The 16650-nt window shown below is 46.8% G+C and overlaps 1 protein-coding gene and 1 long non-coding RNA gene across 2 annotated transcripts in view; both read left to right on the forward strand.

The window, feature by feature from the left end:
* LOC111740544 overlaps positions 1-4166 on the forward strand; it is a 15559-nt gene extending 11393 nt beyond the window's left edge. Inside the window, exon 3 of the long non-coding RNA XR_002780642.1 lies at positions 4129-4166. This is a non-coding gene — a long non-coding RNA (uncharacterized LOC111740544). The remainder of the gene's footprint in view (positions 1-4128) is intronic.
* Positions 4167-4186: 20 nt separating this feature from the next.
* SEC16B (SEC16 homolog B, endoplasmic reticulum export factor) overlaps positions 4187-16650 on the forward strand; it is a 15478-nt gene continuing 3014 nt past the window's right edge. Inside the window, exons 1-11 of the mRNA XM_023531270.1 lie at positions 4187-4482; positions 5769-5881; positions 6686-6806; positions 7265-7373; positions 8503-8647; positions 9260-9411; positions 9726-9787; positions 11149-11284; positions 11707-11937; positions 14126-14223; positions 16199-16280. Coding sequence (XP_023387038.1) covers positions 4187-4482; positions 5769-5881; positions 6686-6806; positions 7265-7373; positions 8503-8647; positions 9260-9411; positions 9726-9787; positions 11149-11284; positions 11707-11937; positions 14126-14223; positions 16199-16280 — 1545 coding nt within the window. The remainder of the gene's footprint in view (positions 4483-5768; positions 5882-6685; positions 6807-7264; positions 7374-8502; positions 8648-9259; positions 9412-9725; positions 9788-11148; positions 11285-11706; positions 11938-14125; positions 14224-16198; positions 16281-16650) is intronic.

The following is a 16650-nucleotide window of genomic DNA, read 5'->3' on the forward strand; positions in this document are numbered from 1 at the left end:
AGATTAGCAGCATTATTAGCGGTCATGATAGTTTTGTAGACAAATGTCGAACCAGCGTAGTCACTCCTGTTTGGAGTACGATCCTCATCAGTGGTCTGGCATTTGGGAAAGAAGACAGGGACTGGGGAAGGAAATTCACAGAAATTAGCAGGCGACCAGGCCTCCGATGCTGGTGGATGGTTGAAATGCAGAGCAGGCATCAGGCCTGAGGACAGGGTATCTGGGGAAGTGATAATATGAGGATCGTAGCTGTTCCAACATGAGGGATCCTAAGGGATCACACGAGGACACTGAAACCAGTGCCGTATGTCTATATATAATAATGAAAGCTAATTACAATTAATGTTGGTTGGTGAGTGTTTGAGGAGTTTTATAATAACTCTTGAGATAATCAGAGATGCTTTGGGATGTCACAAAAGAAGCATTTAGAGTATCGGAGCTAGATGTTTAAACCAGAGATGCACAGTGAAGGGGACTAACAGAATGACGATTCTGTAGTTGAAAGAACACGATTAGGGACTGTGAGTCTGGGATTGTAATTGGCTGGTAAACCGGCTTTCTGAAAACAACAGCAAACACCTTGCTTTGCACATTTCTCAGTTTCTATGTAAATATTCCTACCGTGTTAGATTTCAAATTACTAGCGGTTTTACTACTACCTCACCAAATTCTTGAATATTTGATAGCTCTTTTCAGCCCAGTGCGAGACATCAATATCATCCTGACTGAGCTTCTGGTTAGCTTTGCAATCTTGGGTAAATCACTTCTCCGGGTCTTTGTTTGATCATCAGTCAAGTGAAGTTGCTAAGATAGTCTCTGAGGTCCCTTCCAAACTTAACGTGCCAGTTATGTGGTAGGTGTTACAGGGCAGGACTAACGTTATGTCCTAAGCTAAAAGAGTTACATCAGGCTTCCACGAGTGTCACTGTGATACATCGGAACAAGTAATTCGATATCTGAGTCAGTGTCATAATCAACCACGTTCTGACCCCTGCTGCCGATGTGTGTGTCCTTCGCCAGTACCTGTCCCCAGGAGGATTGAAAACGGCAGTGTAGCTATTAGCCAACCAAACATCGTGGCCCACCAGCGGGGTAGGAAACCATTTCCACCGTCAGAGAATTCTACAGTCGGTTGCCAGGTCTTAGGAGCCATCGAAGGCTGGGACAAAACCCTGTGGTCTAGGCACATTACCTTATCTGACCACGACACCCACCCACCGTGGTCTCCCCCGGGCTAGTAACAACGTGAGAGGAAACAACATGCCCCAGGCTTTTCGAAGGCGAGGACTCTGCCCTTCACGTTTCTATGTGTCACATTCTGGCGCATAGCTGACACTAAGTAAGTGTTTGCTGAAAGACAGAATCAACTATGTGAGCCGCTTTAGAACTTGAAGTTTATTTTTTCCCCAGCTATATTGAGAAAGAATAGACATGTAACATCGCGTAAGTTTAAGGTGTATAACATGATACTATGCTGAATTTTAAAGTATTAATTCAAAAGGGGACACGAGCTTCTCTGTGTTTACCTTAATAATGATGAACGAATATATTTTTAAATGCAAGAAATTATTTTCTTATTCTAATAGAATCTTTTCAGTGCTTTCAGTTCAATATTGGGCATTTGAATTTGCCTTCCCTTTACGTAACACACTTGACATACGACCAGAACCCAATGGAGAGAAACATGAATGAGAAAAAAAACCCAAACCAGACAGACCAGGTATTCGCAGCCCACCAGTGAGTGAGTACCCCTGCTTCGACCAGTAGAAACAGCTCATCTCTTTTGAAAGGAAAAGAAGACACGTATTTATAGAGTATACTTATTTATATACCATCCTCACAGTAATACTCATAAGCTAAGTATTATTATTCCTCTTATAGAGAAGAAACTGAGACTTAGAGAGGTTAAGTGAGAGATCCAGCCAGTGGTAGGGATCCTGAGTCAATGAAGACCTGCTCTTGTCACCAAGCCAGGCCACCTCAGGGCTTTCTGCATTTCCTCTCCTGGCCTGTCTGTTCCTTGTTTGCCGTGGGGGGCTGGATGCTTTCTTCTGTGAGCGAACCTGGCTCAGCCCACAACCAGGCAAACAGAAGCACCAGCCTCTGACAGGGTTCTGAGCAAATACGCCAGGTCATTTCTGTCCCACATGAGGTGGCTGGGCCGTACTTTGCCCTAGTGAATCAGCTCCATGGAGACTGGGCAGTTACAAAGGTAACTGACTGGCTGTAGATTTGAGGGCCAGGTAAGTCTTGGTAGATGTGGCACCTGGACTTTGACAGTCTCCACGAAGAGAGGGGACACTCTTGGGCCAGGTTCCTGGAGCTGCACTGAAGGAAAGGCGTCAGAGCAGGTGTGTGCGAACGCTGGCTCCCTGGTTTTCCCTCTCTTACCTGTGCTTGCTGTGCCATCAGACTGAGAAAGGCAATATTGCCCTAACTGGGGCCAGAGAAGGTCATTTAAGTGAACGTGCAAGTGAGACTTGTCACTGTAGATGTAATGCCTTCCTTTTGAGACTCTTAGGTGCTTTTTGTTTGGTGTCCTTAATTATAAGCTGAGGTCTGATTTACTGCAGTCGATGTTTCTTGGCAACAAAATGATGTGATTTTGGGAAGAGGTTGGGTATTGCTCTTTTGCAGTCAGGGAAGGCTGTCAGAGTGAAAGTATGTGGGGACCAGGAGAAAGGCTTTCTTCTTGTTGGGCTTACTTGTGTCCAAATGGTATCGCATTCCATGGCCTTCCGAGGGACTCACGCACCCTGTCTCTGCATCCGGGGCGTTTAGCCTTCGGGAGCGTTTGCTGGTAAACGCTTTCGGTGCATCTGGCTTGTTCAAGGAGGTGGGTTGACTCAGACAGGAAGGTGCAAGTTTTCCTGAGCTGTGACAGATCTTGAGGAGAAAGGGACTCGGTGCCTTGCTGTTTGGGTGGATTCTGCTCACAGCTCTCGGCTCGTAGCTGTGGACCCTGGCTCCATGGCATCTGAGCAGAGTGATTTCAACACGTACCCTCTGACCTTTTGTTCTGATGTGAATTTTTATATTAGGCTGGGAGCTTTGGGAGTGGGAGCAAGCTAATGTGATTTCACCAGAATCTTTCATCTTAAAACAGTTCCTAAGGGAGAAAAAGCAGAGGGTCTTACTGAGCTAACAAGGGGACCCCTGAGCGGGGAGCGACGTGTAGTGTGTGCAGGTGCACCTCTGCAAAGTGGGCAGAGGAACTCGGAAGGCGGTCTGTCCTCTGGAGCTATTTCCCATTTTGAAGAAAATGACTTTGAGGCCAGGGAGACTTCTAGGTTTTCAAATCTCCAGCCGGGAGGACCACTGAGACGCAGCTCTCCAGTTGGTCGTGGAAGCAATCCCAAACTTTCGTCTCGTTGGGTACTCTGGAAGAGGGACAGGCGCTGCCTTATTATAGGGCCAAATTCTTCTAAGAGGTGAATTGGAGGATTCAGAAAAGATGTCTCTTGAGGTCAATTTAAGTTTCTTTTTGTTTAGGGAATGTCGTCAGCTACTCACACTACCCTAATCCTTCCCTCTGATGATACTAACTACTGCTGATTGAACAATTAACCATGAGCCAGGCAGTGAGTACTTCCTAAGTCATCTCTGACTCTGACAGTAACCCTGCAAGCTAGTCGTTATGCTCCCCATTTTATAAATAAGGAAATTGAGGCTTGAAAACATTAACTAGCTGATAGGCAGAGTTAGGATTTGCACTCTGGTCTAGCTCCATCTAAGGCCTGCTCTCTGTCTATGATAGCATAGGGCCTCCATAGACACTTGCTAGTGGAATAAATGAACATTTATTTAACTGGAATGCTTCGATCGTGTTTTGAAAATTCATCTATTACTGCTGTCTGTCTCCCATGCCTCCCACATCTATTATTGCTCTAAATATACTTTTTGATTTCTAAAGCAACGTCAATAGAGTTGTCTAGACTGTTATGTATTTCATGAATCTACTTGAGATTTTTTCCACATATCTCTATATCAGTGCCTATGTAGTTTGTTTTAGGTTGAAGATCTTGAGGACTGTAAGTGCTTTTTAAAATAAAACCCAAGCAACCATCATGTTTGGATATAAGCCTAAAATAACGATAACTTGGGGGGGTCCTTTTCTTTTTTCTGCAGGAGAATAAAATAACTACACAACTGACTCAAAGCAAGAGAGAAATTCAGAGGGTCAGGGATGGAACCTTGGGCTCCCCAGCGGCCACCACGGCCATGGGGAAGGCCCACAGCGCCATCACTGGACCCTAACCGAGCCCTTCGGAGAGAGGGATATCGTCGGCCTGTTCCTCACCCTTGGCACAATGGAGAGAGGCTCCGTCAATGGCAAGACATCCGTGGGAGCCCCCAGCCACAGCAGGACCCCAGGGCAGACCACCAGCAACCTCACTATGTGTCCAGGCCCGGGGACTGGCGTCAGCCTGCGTCCAGCGTTGACTATTACCAAGGTGGTTTTCCCAGCCAATTGTATTCAAGGTATAGTTTTAGACCTCAGATGGGACCCAGCTCTTCTTCTTGTTCTTTTTATTCCTCATCTTCTTTCCTTTTTTTCTTCTTCGTCTTACTACATCGACTTAGCTAAACCCTTTCCTCTCCCAAATTGGATTTTGGTGATGAAAAATATCCCTGCCCTCCCCAGTGTCCCCTCGTGGAGCTTCTTAAGCTATCAGCATGTGATTGGGTGTTGAGGGTGGGGCAGAGAGTAGAAAGAATGAAAAAATGGTGAAATTCAAGAGAACGGATGAGATTGTCTTACCCTGGGATTGCAAAAGGCAACAAATATATGCAGACGCTGAGGAAGGTTTTCCTAGGAACCCCTATAAAAACTTCCTTATGGTCTTTGGACCACTCTGACCCGGCTTAGTGTGACAACCACCAGCACCAAGGAGGGCCTTAGTACTTAGAACAGTACCTAGAGTGTGACAGGTATATGGAAAAAAATGAATGAATGAGAACTTAAAAAAAAAATAATCGAGCTCAGAGAAAGCAGATATAAGCTTGCAGCCTCCAAGTTCAGAAGGAAGAGGTCTCAGTGAGGCGATTCTAGGTTAGAGAATCTGGAATTTCTGCTCCTGAGTTCTAACTGATGAGACTGGACTTCATATTTTACGGAATGTTGGAAGCCATATCTGTTCTACTTTAGCTTTTTCAGGTGGGGTGATATTTACTTGCCTACAGATTCAGCATTGAAATTATGACAAATGTGGTAAAGAATTTTTGCCCCTATGAAATACTAAAGAACTATTAATCGATAAATACTAACAACATGATGTTTCCCTTTCAACTCTTTCTGTATTGTTGAATTTTCAAAGGAAGATGTGTTAAGGACAGAGTCAAGAAAGGCAATTAGATTCCAGATAATCCAACCTTACTTTTCCATCTTGTTGCCATCTGTAATATGCATGGGAATTACAGGGGCATTTTGGGTACTTCCACAGTCATCTCAGGACAGGGTTTTCTAAGATAAGATCTTGCGTCATTGGAGGTGCATAGTTGAGGAGTAAGAGGGATCGTGGGGAAGGAGAATGAGAGATAGTTTTGCTCTAAAAATCCCAGCCTGGTTCTAAAACAGCAGCCCCAACCCTGCTCTGAGTCTGGATTTTCCATTCGTAGGATCCAGAATTACCTGTGGCTGTTAAGCAGATTCTAGACCGAGGTCACGATTCTGTCCTCTGAAGTCATTTAGTTTGTCCAGCCTTCCGTTGGTTTCTCTCTTTACCACAGTCATCCTTGAATGACTGGCCCGCTTTGTGATATTCTAGGCCAGGCATCGAGGATCCCTATCAGAGCTATCATGCTTCAGCTCTAAGGGAAGAATATGCTTATGGCAGCTATTACTACCATGGACGTCCGCAGCAGCTACCGGAAGAAAGAGGTATGGCATGATCTCCCAGAAGCCTTCGGGCTGATGTGGTTGGTCTGATAGTCAGGGCAGAGGTCAACAGAGCCATGTTCAGATCCTCAGATGCCTTGGGCACCCTGCCCAGCTAAGGTAGAGTCCACACCCCACCAATTCTTTCTTGGCCAGACCAGATGAGGTCACAACAAAGACACTATGTTAAATGTCTCGAGGAGATGAGCTAGAAAGGAGTCATTCTTCTTTGTACGTGGAGGTGATAGCAATGAAACTATCATTATGTTGCTAATATTATGGATCGTTTGCACTTCATCCACATTTTTTCTTCTGCTTCTCATTATGGCCAAGATTATAGTTTCTGACCACCGAACAGTGAGGTCAGTTCTTAACATCAAGTGAGTGATTGGGCTGTAATGAGTTTCACCATCATTTACCCTGAGAGTACAGATAAGCATCAATGGGAATTCATATTCTACACACCAGTAAGGCTTTAGGTATATGCTAATGGCAGCTTCTGATCTGCCAGCAGAGAGAAATCTGTTTCAGCATTGAACACACGCACACACACACACGCACACACACGCACACACACACACACGCCACTGCTCAATTGTGTAGAGCCATGCTAGTTGGTTCAGGGAGGACTGAGAGGCATCTTAGGGACTTTTATCATTAGCTCTCACTGATCCATTTTATTCAATTTGGCGAATGTTTTCATACCTGCTATGTTCCAGTAACTCTGCTTCACGACTTGCTAGCGTCTTTCTGAACTTTTAGGAACAGGAAGTGACCTGCGTTATTTTGCTTTCTCTGAGGGTGCAGTGCCAAGGCAAGCGAGACCTTATACCTGGCATGAAGATTGTCGCGATCAAAAGTACATCAGTGACCATCATCGTGAAAACCAGCACAGTCCTTTTGGAACGAATCATGAGACCCAGTTCCGGTAAGTGTGACAGGGGAGGTCGGTTCAACACGATTTGGCCAAACTCAGGCTGTGTTAGGAAAATCTGATGACATCTCGTGCCGGGCCCCCATCTCCGGAAACCCGTCTGCTTCCGTTCTGGGATGTGGGAGTCTTGTTCCCAAGGATGTGGGAGCAGCCCAGCATGGCCTGGGCCAGCTGTCAACAGGGACCCTACGAAGAGAGAGCCTCTCCTCTGAGATGTGGTTTCCAAGCCCAGCCAGTCTGAGCTGCGGAGAGACTGACGTGCGGGAGCTCCTGTTTTTCTGGCATTAATAGAATGAGGTGGCTAATGGAAGGACAGTGCTTCTCCTGGTGGCACACAGGCCAACCTGACACCTGCCTACACTTTGCAACAAAACAGCCTCCAGCAGAGAGCAGCTTAGCTTTGCTGGCTTGCCCAGGACCCCCTCTCACCTGTCCCTGTCATTTTGCTGCAGATCGCAGAATGAGAACCCTTATAAAGACAGTCTCGCCTCTAACTCTGGACAGGAGAGGCCTGGGGACCTGCTCCCAGAGAGTCTGCTAACTGGGGCCCAGAGGAATAAGGTAACCAGAAGTGACATGGGGGCTGGTGGCCTGCGACGGCACCTCACAACCAACATGGTCAGCAATGGCGGGGCAGAGCCCTTGTGCTCCAGTGGCCAGCAGTCTGGGGTGACCAGTTCTTCCTCGCTTGGCAGAACCTCCACTCACACTTCCCCTTCTCCCTGCCTTCCTGTTTCAATTTTATGGTTCGGGGCCATGCTGCGGTCTTTCTGCATTTTTGTCAAATAGGCTGGATCAGGAAATGTCACCTAGGTCACTCTGAGGTTCTAGGAAAGAGAAGAGGCTGCCACCAGGACCCCAGTGAACTAGCAATTTGGTTTACCCAGGAAGCAGGAAGCTGCCAGAATCTTTTAATTCAAAACTGAAAAGCAGAGCCTGAAACCTTTCTTGACTTTTCCCTCTGTCTTTTAAAATCTTATTGTGTATCCCAGCTGGGCCACAGAAAATGGAGCTGTTAAATTTTCTTAAATAAACTTTTTATGTTAGAATAATTTTAGATTTACAGAAAAATTGCAGAGATGCTTTAGAGACAAGCCCTTCATTTTTCAAAGGCTTGTATAAGTTTTGTTTTCCTGATTGGATTTGTATGATTTTTGAGAAAAGTTCCTTCTCCATAACTCATGCTTAACAGGGCAGGGTACATATTATTATGACTAATAGTAATGACAGCATGATAACAGCAGCCACCCACAGGCACAGCACTTTACAGTGTGCAAAGAACTTTTGCATCCACTGTTTTATTTGTATCCTCCCAGAATGTAAGTTCCATGAACTTCCTGTATACCTGTATCCCCAGGGAAAGCACAGGGCAGATAGGATTATCTTTATTACAGGTGAGGGTACAGAGCTTAGAGAGCCTAAGTCACTTGTCCAAGGTTATATCAGCTCGGCATTGACAAAGCTGGGACTTGAACCCAGGCCTCTTGGCCCCAGGGCCTGCACTGTCCACTGGGCCACATGCATCCTTTAGCAAACACCCATCAGTTGAATTATCCCTTCTTTTCCTTTCAATATTCACTGTATTTATTTGAAAGCTCGAATTTTGTATCTCTGCAGGAGCAATTGGGAGGACATTGCTCTGAAACTGCCTTTGATTCTTCTGTGTGTTTCCATTATTTTTAACTTCCAGCCGGCACTGACCAATGAGTCCAACCTTCTCCAGCAGCACGAGTCCGGTCTCAGCTCCAGCAGCTGTGAGCTCAGTCAGTACATGGCGGACGCCTCTGAGCTGTACCACCCCACGGCTGCAGCAGCTTGGAGTCCCGTGCAGGCCGGTGGGTACTGAGCTGGTCAAAGGGCTTGGTTGAGTCTGATGGAAAGATGGCTGGGTGGCAGGTCTCTTAGGAAGTTACTTACCCTGGGTTTCCGAAGGTGGATCCTCCTCCACCCCATTTGCTTCTGAAGGTCTCCCGGACAGAGTGGTCGGCGTTGGCTCCGTCTCCTACCTTCTCTCGTACTGGAGATTGCAGTATAGCTGATTCTTGGAAGGGAACCCTGTCCCTAGCCATCAGCTGGCTGGGAGGGGAGGCACTTTTAGGTAACAAGTGAAGGAAGTGAGGACTAGAGTCAGTTTGGTAAAGCAGGGGCAAGCCACAAAGTGTAACTGCGTTGTCTGGAGGTAGGAGACTTGTCAAGAGTCCCAGCTGCTCACTATCACCGAGAGTCTGGGCCTGGTGCCTTGCCATTTGGACTAAGCATCAAATCCTTGCATTATCTTCTGACATTCTCAGGGCGCTGAAATCTGACTAGGAGCATGGGCTTCTTCTAACCACTCAGAATCGTACCTGGATCCCAGGTGCAATTTGGACAGAAACGTGTCTGTGGTTTGTTTCCAAGAAAAGCAGTGGCAGTCATGCTGACAGTCTCCACCTGTGTCTCTTCGTTAGAGGCTGTCTCGGCGGCTGGTCCCAAGGCGCCCATGAAGTTCTACGTCCCTCACGTGCCTGTGAGTTTTGGGCCAGGAGGCCAGCTGGTGTGCGTGGGTTCCGGCTCGCTCAGTGATGGGCAAACAGCCCTTGTTGAACTGCACAGCATGGAGGTAAACGAGATCCGTGTCTTCAGGATTGGCATGCTGTCTCGGCTGCTCTTTGCCCGAGCATCTCCAGGAATGCGCACTGGGCCATGCACCCCATTGGTTGGAGTGTGTGTAGGTGCAGGAATGTTAGACTTACGTTTTCTTGAGATGCCCTTAGCTCGATTTCAGTAACTGGAGAACTCACATTTGTCCTTCTGCTTTCTTCGTAAGGCACTGAGATACACCTTGGGGCCACAGCCTCGGGCTCTGTTACTGGACCTGACTGAAAGCGCATCGGTGGCCATCGTCTTGAAGAGCAAATCTGATCTTTGTTCCAGGTTATTCTTAATGATTCTGAGGAACAAGAAGAGATGAGAACTTTCTCAGGACCCCTGATCGGGTAAAATTACCATATGAGCCACTGAGTAAGGGTTTTTTTTTTGTTTTTTTTTGAAACCTACAAAGTCTTCCTGCCCAGAACAGGACTTTGGGAGATTTGTTCTTGGCTTCTTTGAAAGAAAATATCTATCCCCTTTGGAGTAGAATTCTCTGTGTTGCCATACAGAGCCAAACGTGACCTGAGTCATTTTGACAAGCAATTCAATAGCTGAAGGGCAGAAAGAAAAATTAATGTGAAGTTTAAAATCTGAAATTCGTTTCATTTTGCAGAGGCTACATGATGGGAGGTTTTAGCGTACCGTGTACTCGTAGGCCATAGTGGAAAAGTGAGGCACAGACTGGGAAATCACAGACGAGTGCATCATAGTGGGAAAAAGGCTTTCCTTTTTCTGGAGAAATAGCATGGTCCCGGCTGAGTTCCCGGACAGCGTGCAAGTCTGCCCTCTGCAGGACTGACTTAAAACTGCTTTTAAATGCCTAGTCGCTTCTGGTAAATATTCAGAGAGTCTTTTGCAGTGGAGAGCCCTGGCTGGGGGCAGAGGGTCTGGGTCCTGGGCATCCTACTAACTAGAGATACCATGGCGAGCAGATTAGTTAGCCCTCTCTAGCCTTAGTTTATCCTTTAAGAAATGATGTAAAGCCAGCTGTACCTACTCCAGGCGGTGAGTGTGAGAATCAAGTGGGATAATGCATGTGGAAGCCCTTTAGATAGCAACATCACTATATAAATGTATTCCTATCCTTCATTTCCCCTTCCAAGAAAATCCCCATCTCGTATTTTGACAGCTCCTTCAATTAACATGAGTGCATCTGTAGTTCTTACACTCCGGCGTAAGCTGTGGGTAGAGCAACACACTGGGTATTTGGGAATTAGGGCGCTGGTCCCAGCTGGGTGTTGCTTATGTTAAACGGTCTCAAGCAATTAATACTGCCCATTTATCGAGCACTTGATATATGCCGTACAATGTGCTCGTTCCCTTTTTGTATGGAGGTAGATTTTTAAATGATCTCTATCTTAGGGGGAAAAGCTGAGGCTCAGAGGAGGTGAGAAAGTTGTGTAAGCGAGATGTGTCAGGGTCATCTGACTCCAAAGTCTGTGCTCTCACCTGCCGCCCTCAGCCGTCATTTCAGGTGTCTGGGCCTCAGTTTCCTCATCTGTAGAATGGAGACAGTTTGTAAGAGAGAGACTGCTCCACAAGGAATCAACTGTCCTCTACCTGCAGACTTACCGGCCCCGTCCTGGGTGGTCAGGCTTCATTTCAGCCCCGCCAGCCAGTGTCCCGCACTGCAGGAGGAGCCTGGGGGCTTGGGGGGCAGAGCCCGCCTGCCACTCACGCCTCACTCCCTGAAATCTCTCCATAGGGAGGACGTACACAAGGTGGACATCATGACGTTTTGCCAGCAGAAAGCCATTCAGAGTCGCAGATCTGAGACACCAGGGAGCAGAGACTCGGCTCTGCTGTGGCAGCTGTTGGTTCTCCTGTGTCGGCAGAACGGGGTGAGTGTTGCCTCTCTGCTGAGCGGGCAGGAGTGGGCTGGATTGAAATTTAAGCCTTCCTGGGACAAATAAGATTCGGCTCATGGCATGATTGTAAGAGGTAACATTAAAGAAGCAACAAATGGCCTGGAAGGAAAAGATTGCTCAGATGTCAACGCCAGTTTGCTGACAATGACCTTTCTCCTGCCACTCTCCGCTGGCCTGGGTTATTGTGCACCAGCCCAATAGTACACCTGTGAGAATGTGCCTATTCCTGGCAACCTTCGTGGCTCTTGACAGGCAGACAATCACGACGACAGTGAAGGTGAAGTTTGAGATACAGCACTGCATACAGTACAGGCCTCCTTTTGGGGAAGGCAGGCGTTTGGTGCCGTCCTTCTTCAGCCTGGGCCGCCTGCGTGAGGATCCTCTTTGTCTTGCAGTCCATGGTGGGGTCAGACATTGCGGAGCTGCTGATGCAAGACTGCAGGAAGCTGGAGAAGTACAAGAGGCAGCCGCCTGTGGCTAACCTCATCACCCTCACCGATGACGACTGGCCAGTGCTCAGCTCGGGGTCCCCCAACCTGCTCACCGGGGAGAGTCCCCCCAGCGTGGAGACGCCGGCGCAGATCGTGGAGAAATTCACCAAACTGCTCTACTATGGAAGGAAGAAGGCAAGTGTACCCCGTCAGGCTTGTATTAAAAAAGTGACCGGCATCCCACCCCCCACTCCGTCCTCCCCCAATTATGTCAGCAATGTGTTCTCATGTTATAGCACTTAAGAAGCTCAGAGAGGTACAAAGAATAAAATTTTAAAACACTCGTAGTGCTGCCACTAAAAGGCAATACCTGTTAACATTTTGATATAATTACTTCCATCATTTTTATAGGCATATATATTAAAAATCAAATTAAATTGCATATACTGTTATTCCTCTATTTTTCCTTAAGATTATACTGTGAAATAGTCCCACGGCATTAAAATGCACCCTTTAAAAAATGGTTGGGCCAAATTCCCTCAGATGAGGGCATCATATTTTATTTAACCAATCCACTGTTGTTTACTGTGTGAGCGGTCTACCTTTTTGTCATCCGTGATGAATTAGACAGTTTGAACGTCTTGTCATGTAAGTCTTCAGTGGGTCTTTTTAGTATTTTTTAGAAGAGATTTCTAGAAGTGAAATTACTGGGTTGAAGGGCATACACTTTTAAAAAGTTCTTCATCGATACACTTAGTTTCCAGAAAGTTTGTTTACAGGCGATACCCCGACCCCCTATATCTAAGGTATACCTACAACATTGAATACTTTAATTCGACAGATGCAACACGGCCTTGTTTAATTATCCGATATGCGAGTTAGGCTATTTTAATTTTTATATTTATTTATTTCAAATGTTTACTGAGGTACATTTGACACATAATAGGGTAAGACATTTAAAGCATACAACGTGACGACGTGATAGACACATACATTGCAAAGAGTTCATTAACACACCTATCACCTCACATATTTACCTATTTTTTATGCCTCGTTTCATCTCAAAGTTGAACTCATGCTTTACGTTAACTTAAACATTTGAATATATGATTAAAAACAATTTGAATAAATTCGATTAAAAAAATGAAAAGATTAAAGGGGAAATGGTTCCCCTACCCCAGCCACTCAGTTTCTCTCTGAAATATCCAGAGATACTTTATGCATATGATTATTTTCTCCTTTTTTTCCTAAAACCAAACCACCAAAAATTTTTTCAACCTCCGGTTTTCAATGAAAAAAAAAACCTAAAAAAAAACCCAAAATGGGGGTGGCAAAATTTTTTTCTGTAAAAGGACACACGGTAAATATTTTAGGCTTCACAGGGCCTAGTGTTTCTGTTGTAATTACAGTACAGCTCAGCTCTGCAGCTCTCGTGCGAAAAGCAGCCACGGCCAACAGGGAAATGAATAAATGTGGCTGTGTTCCCGTGAAACTTCATTTATGGACATAGAAATTTGGATTATTTATCATTTTCATGTGTAATGAAATATTATTCTACTTTAGATTTCCCCCTCCCCCTCAATCACTTAAAAATGTAGAAAGTATTCTTTGCTCGTAGGCCGACTTTGGCCTTCAGGCCACATTTTGCTGATCCCTCCTCCTTACTACATATAAATGTCTTTCTCATTTTATCTTATAGATGCTTAGGTCTCCATAGATCAGTTATAATTAATTTAACTAAACCTCTATAGATTGGTATTTAGATTATTTCCAGTCTTTTGCTATTACAAACAATGCTGCAAGGAATAACCATAGTCATTTTTTCCTGTGTGGGATAGTGTATATAGAACTTTCTAGAAAATGTTGGGTATATGGTTTCTAATTTTGGTAGATATTGAAAATTTGCCATTTTAGAGATTGTATCAATGGACTCCACCAGCAGTGTATGAAGTTGGTTGAATCTGGGGATGCTGAAACCATGGATGTGGAGGGCCGACTATACCATATTGCTATTTGTATTTTGAGACTCGGCCCTTGGGGTGGAGTTCTTCTCTTGATTTTGGTACTTAGGTTCCTGAAAGTGTTGTGTGATTTTTGCTGAAGAGAGAAGGCTGGCTGGAAACTGTGTCTGAGGGGGAGCTAATGCGATAGCGTTATGCGTTTTCATAAAGTGAAGATAAGGGGACAACTTGGAGAGAGAAATACGCGCCAGTTAAAGCTCGTTTCCCCACGGTTTCTTTTTCACGTTCACTTGTGAGGCTCTGAGAACCTTCGCGGAAGCCCGGCCTCGACTGCTCAAGGGGCAGTAGTACCTAAGCACGGCATTCGTTGTCGTTAGAGGAAGGCGAGGAGGCAATATCGAACGTGATGCTTTTGTTTTCAGGAAGCCTTGGAGTGGGCCATGAAGAACCACCTGTGGGGTCATGCTTTGTTCCTGTCCAGCAAGATGGACCCAAGGACCTACAGCTGGGTTATGAGTAGGTGAGTTGGGGACTAGCAGTGGAGACCCATGGAGCGGAGAGGCCTCCCCACCGAAGGTGGGGGGCGGGGTGACAGTGGGGAGAAATGCAAGATGCACCGAGAAGCTCCATACTCTCAGCATCTTTCCAGTTTTCCCTTTTCTGAACTGAATGTCACGTCTCTCTTCTCCTGAGTCTTATAACCTAGACACAGACAGACACATCCTTTCTATCTGCTAAACCGAATAAAACATTTGAGTAACATTTCCCAGGGTCAGTGTTTCCAAAAAATAAGTAGGTTTCTACATTGTGGTAGCTTTCTCTCTTTGGGAGGGGCTGTTCTAGATCATTCCATCAGTGAGGGAATAGGAGTAATCGTTACAGTTAACTGACAGAGCCTGAGGACTGACAGGTAGCACATGTCCCCGCTTAGTCTTGCAGTGGGGTTATGGGTGCCGGGAAGAAGATGGGGGCATGGGGTAGCAGGACCATGAGCTGTGGTAGGGAAAGGGGTTCATGGGACTAGAAACTAGATGCAGAAGTCTTCATCTAGGGCTGTGGGCGATGACGAGACCAGGCCGAAGGGGGACGTGTAGTCAGAAATCACGCTGGCACACCGCGATCCGGGGGCCAGGGTGGACCAGGACGAATGTCCAAACCAAAACAAGAGAGCAATGGAAGTGTGAGAACATGGTCAGGAGTTTGGAGTAAGGGGGATGAAATGGCAAAAGAGAATCAGGATCAAATGGAGCCAGTGGGGATAAGGGTTGCTGGAGAAGGATTCTGAGTTAAGTCCTTCAGGCTCCAGCTGGCATCCATGGGTTGGCAGCCATCCATGAGTACGTGGCAGGGATGGGGTGCGGGGACCCTCCCATAAGAAGCAGGCTTGGGTCAGGTACTGAGAGGACGTTACCTCACCACGTTCAACTTCTAGTGAAGCTACCCTCTCAGCTTCACCGACATTTGAATTGGCCATACATCCCGTTGAGCAGAGAGCTGGCTAAGAGGGACACTCCACTCTAAGTTCAGTCTGTGCGGCTAACGGCTGTCACACTCCCTGGGCGCCCGTTCTCCACGAGGGCCTCCATCAAGTCTCCTTACTGTTCTAAACGGCAGTCTTCCCAGGGCCTAGCGCCACCCTGTGCACTTTGTGACGTTCAGGGACTGGAAGGGGGAGGAACTCTGAAGCTCCGACACGATCAGTGGTCTGAGGCCCCAGCAAGGGCGCCATTATGTACAAGTCAGTGTTCTGAGGGACTGTTTTTTGGGGGGGTTTTAGAAACGAGCATCCTACATCCATGTACATCTCCACTGCAGGTTTTGGCTTTGGGCCATTGATTTTCAATGGTGCCCAGTGAATTGTGAAAAATAACTCTTTCTGAGTGTGCTTAAATCTCAAATCAGCTATAGAGCTTATTACATCCTTGTTAAGCACATCCTATGGTTTGTCATCAGCCGATCATTGCTGGTCCCTGTTCTACGGCTCTTTGGTTACTGAAAATGGCTATTTTAGTGCTTGTGAGTGAAAGCATTACAGAGCCGGGCTAGTGATGAGCCAGAAAACCTGCTGCTGAGAGCTGTGGGCTTGGGGCGGAGGAGGGCTACGGCAGGGAGCAGGAGTTGGGGGGGTGGGGCTGGGAAGCAGGGGCTCACAGAGGGGAGGTTACTGCTGGGGCCTTTGAAAGGTTGGCGGCCCATCTCTGTGATGGAAGAAGGCACACAGAAATGGTCCCTCAAGACTTAGGGCATCAGTGAGAAAAGGTAGAAAATTTCCACCAGTAGCAAGATCTACCCGGTATGTGTGGTGAAGATCCTGCCATGGCCTCCCCGCCACCAAAGTGGATGTGACGAAGCCACGATTGAAAGCAAAGAGAAAGTCACGTTCCAAAATGAAGCTGCTAAAATCAAATGCGAATGTACGAGGCCTTGTGCCTCGTTGGTGGTGGGCGAAAGGCTCGGCGGGCTTGGTCCCCACTCACGGTCACCTTTCTCCGCAGCTTCACCAGCACGCTGGCGCTCAACGACCCACTGCAGACCCTCTTCCAGCTCATGTCGGGGAGGATCCCACAAGCAGCCACGGTACCCTTTGTGACAGGACTCCGGTAACACCCCAGCATCCTCAGGGTTTAGAGGGTGGAGACTGCTCAGGGCCATGGGGATGGCTTTAAAGAGTAAAAATCAATACTAGTCGTTTGTTAAACACTTAGCCTGTGCCCCATGCTTCGATGCATATTATTTCATTCCACACACATAGGTAGGAATATCGTCCCCATTTTACAGACGTGGACACTGAGGTGTAGAGGTGTAAAATGACCCACGATCACAGAGCTAACGAGTAGTGGAGTCAGGTCTGTCTGGTTCCGGGGACCTAGCCCTTCCCACACCAGCACACCTGCCCGCTTTGTCGTGAGTAACAGGAGAACCGGACACTGTCGTCCGGGTCCCGCAG

Source organism: Pteropus vampyrus, unplaced genomic scaffold (genome assembly GCF_000151845.1).
Source record: "Pteropus vampyrus isolate Shadow unplaced genomic scaffold, Pvam_2.0 Scaffold65, whole genome shotgun sequence".
Taxonomy (NCBI): domain Eukaryota; kingdom Metazoa; phylum Chordata; class Mammalia; order Chiroptera; family Pteropodidae; genus Pteropus; species Pteropus vampyrus.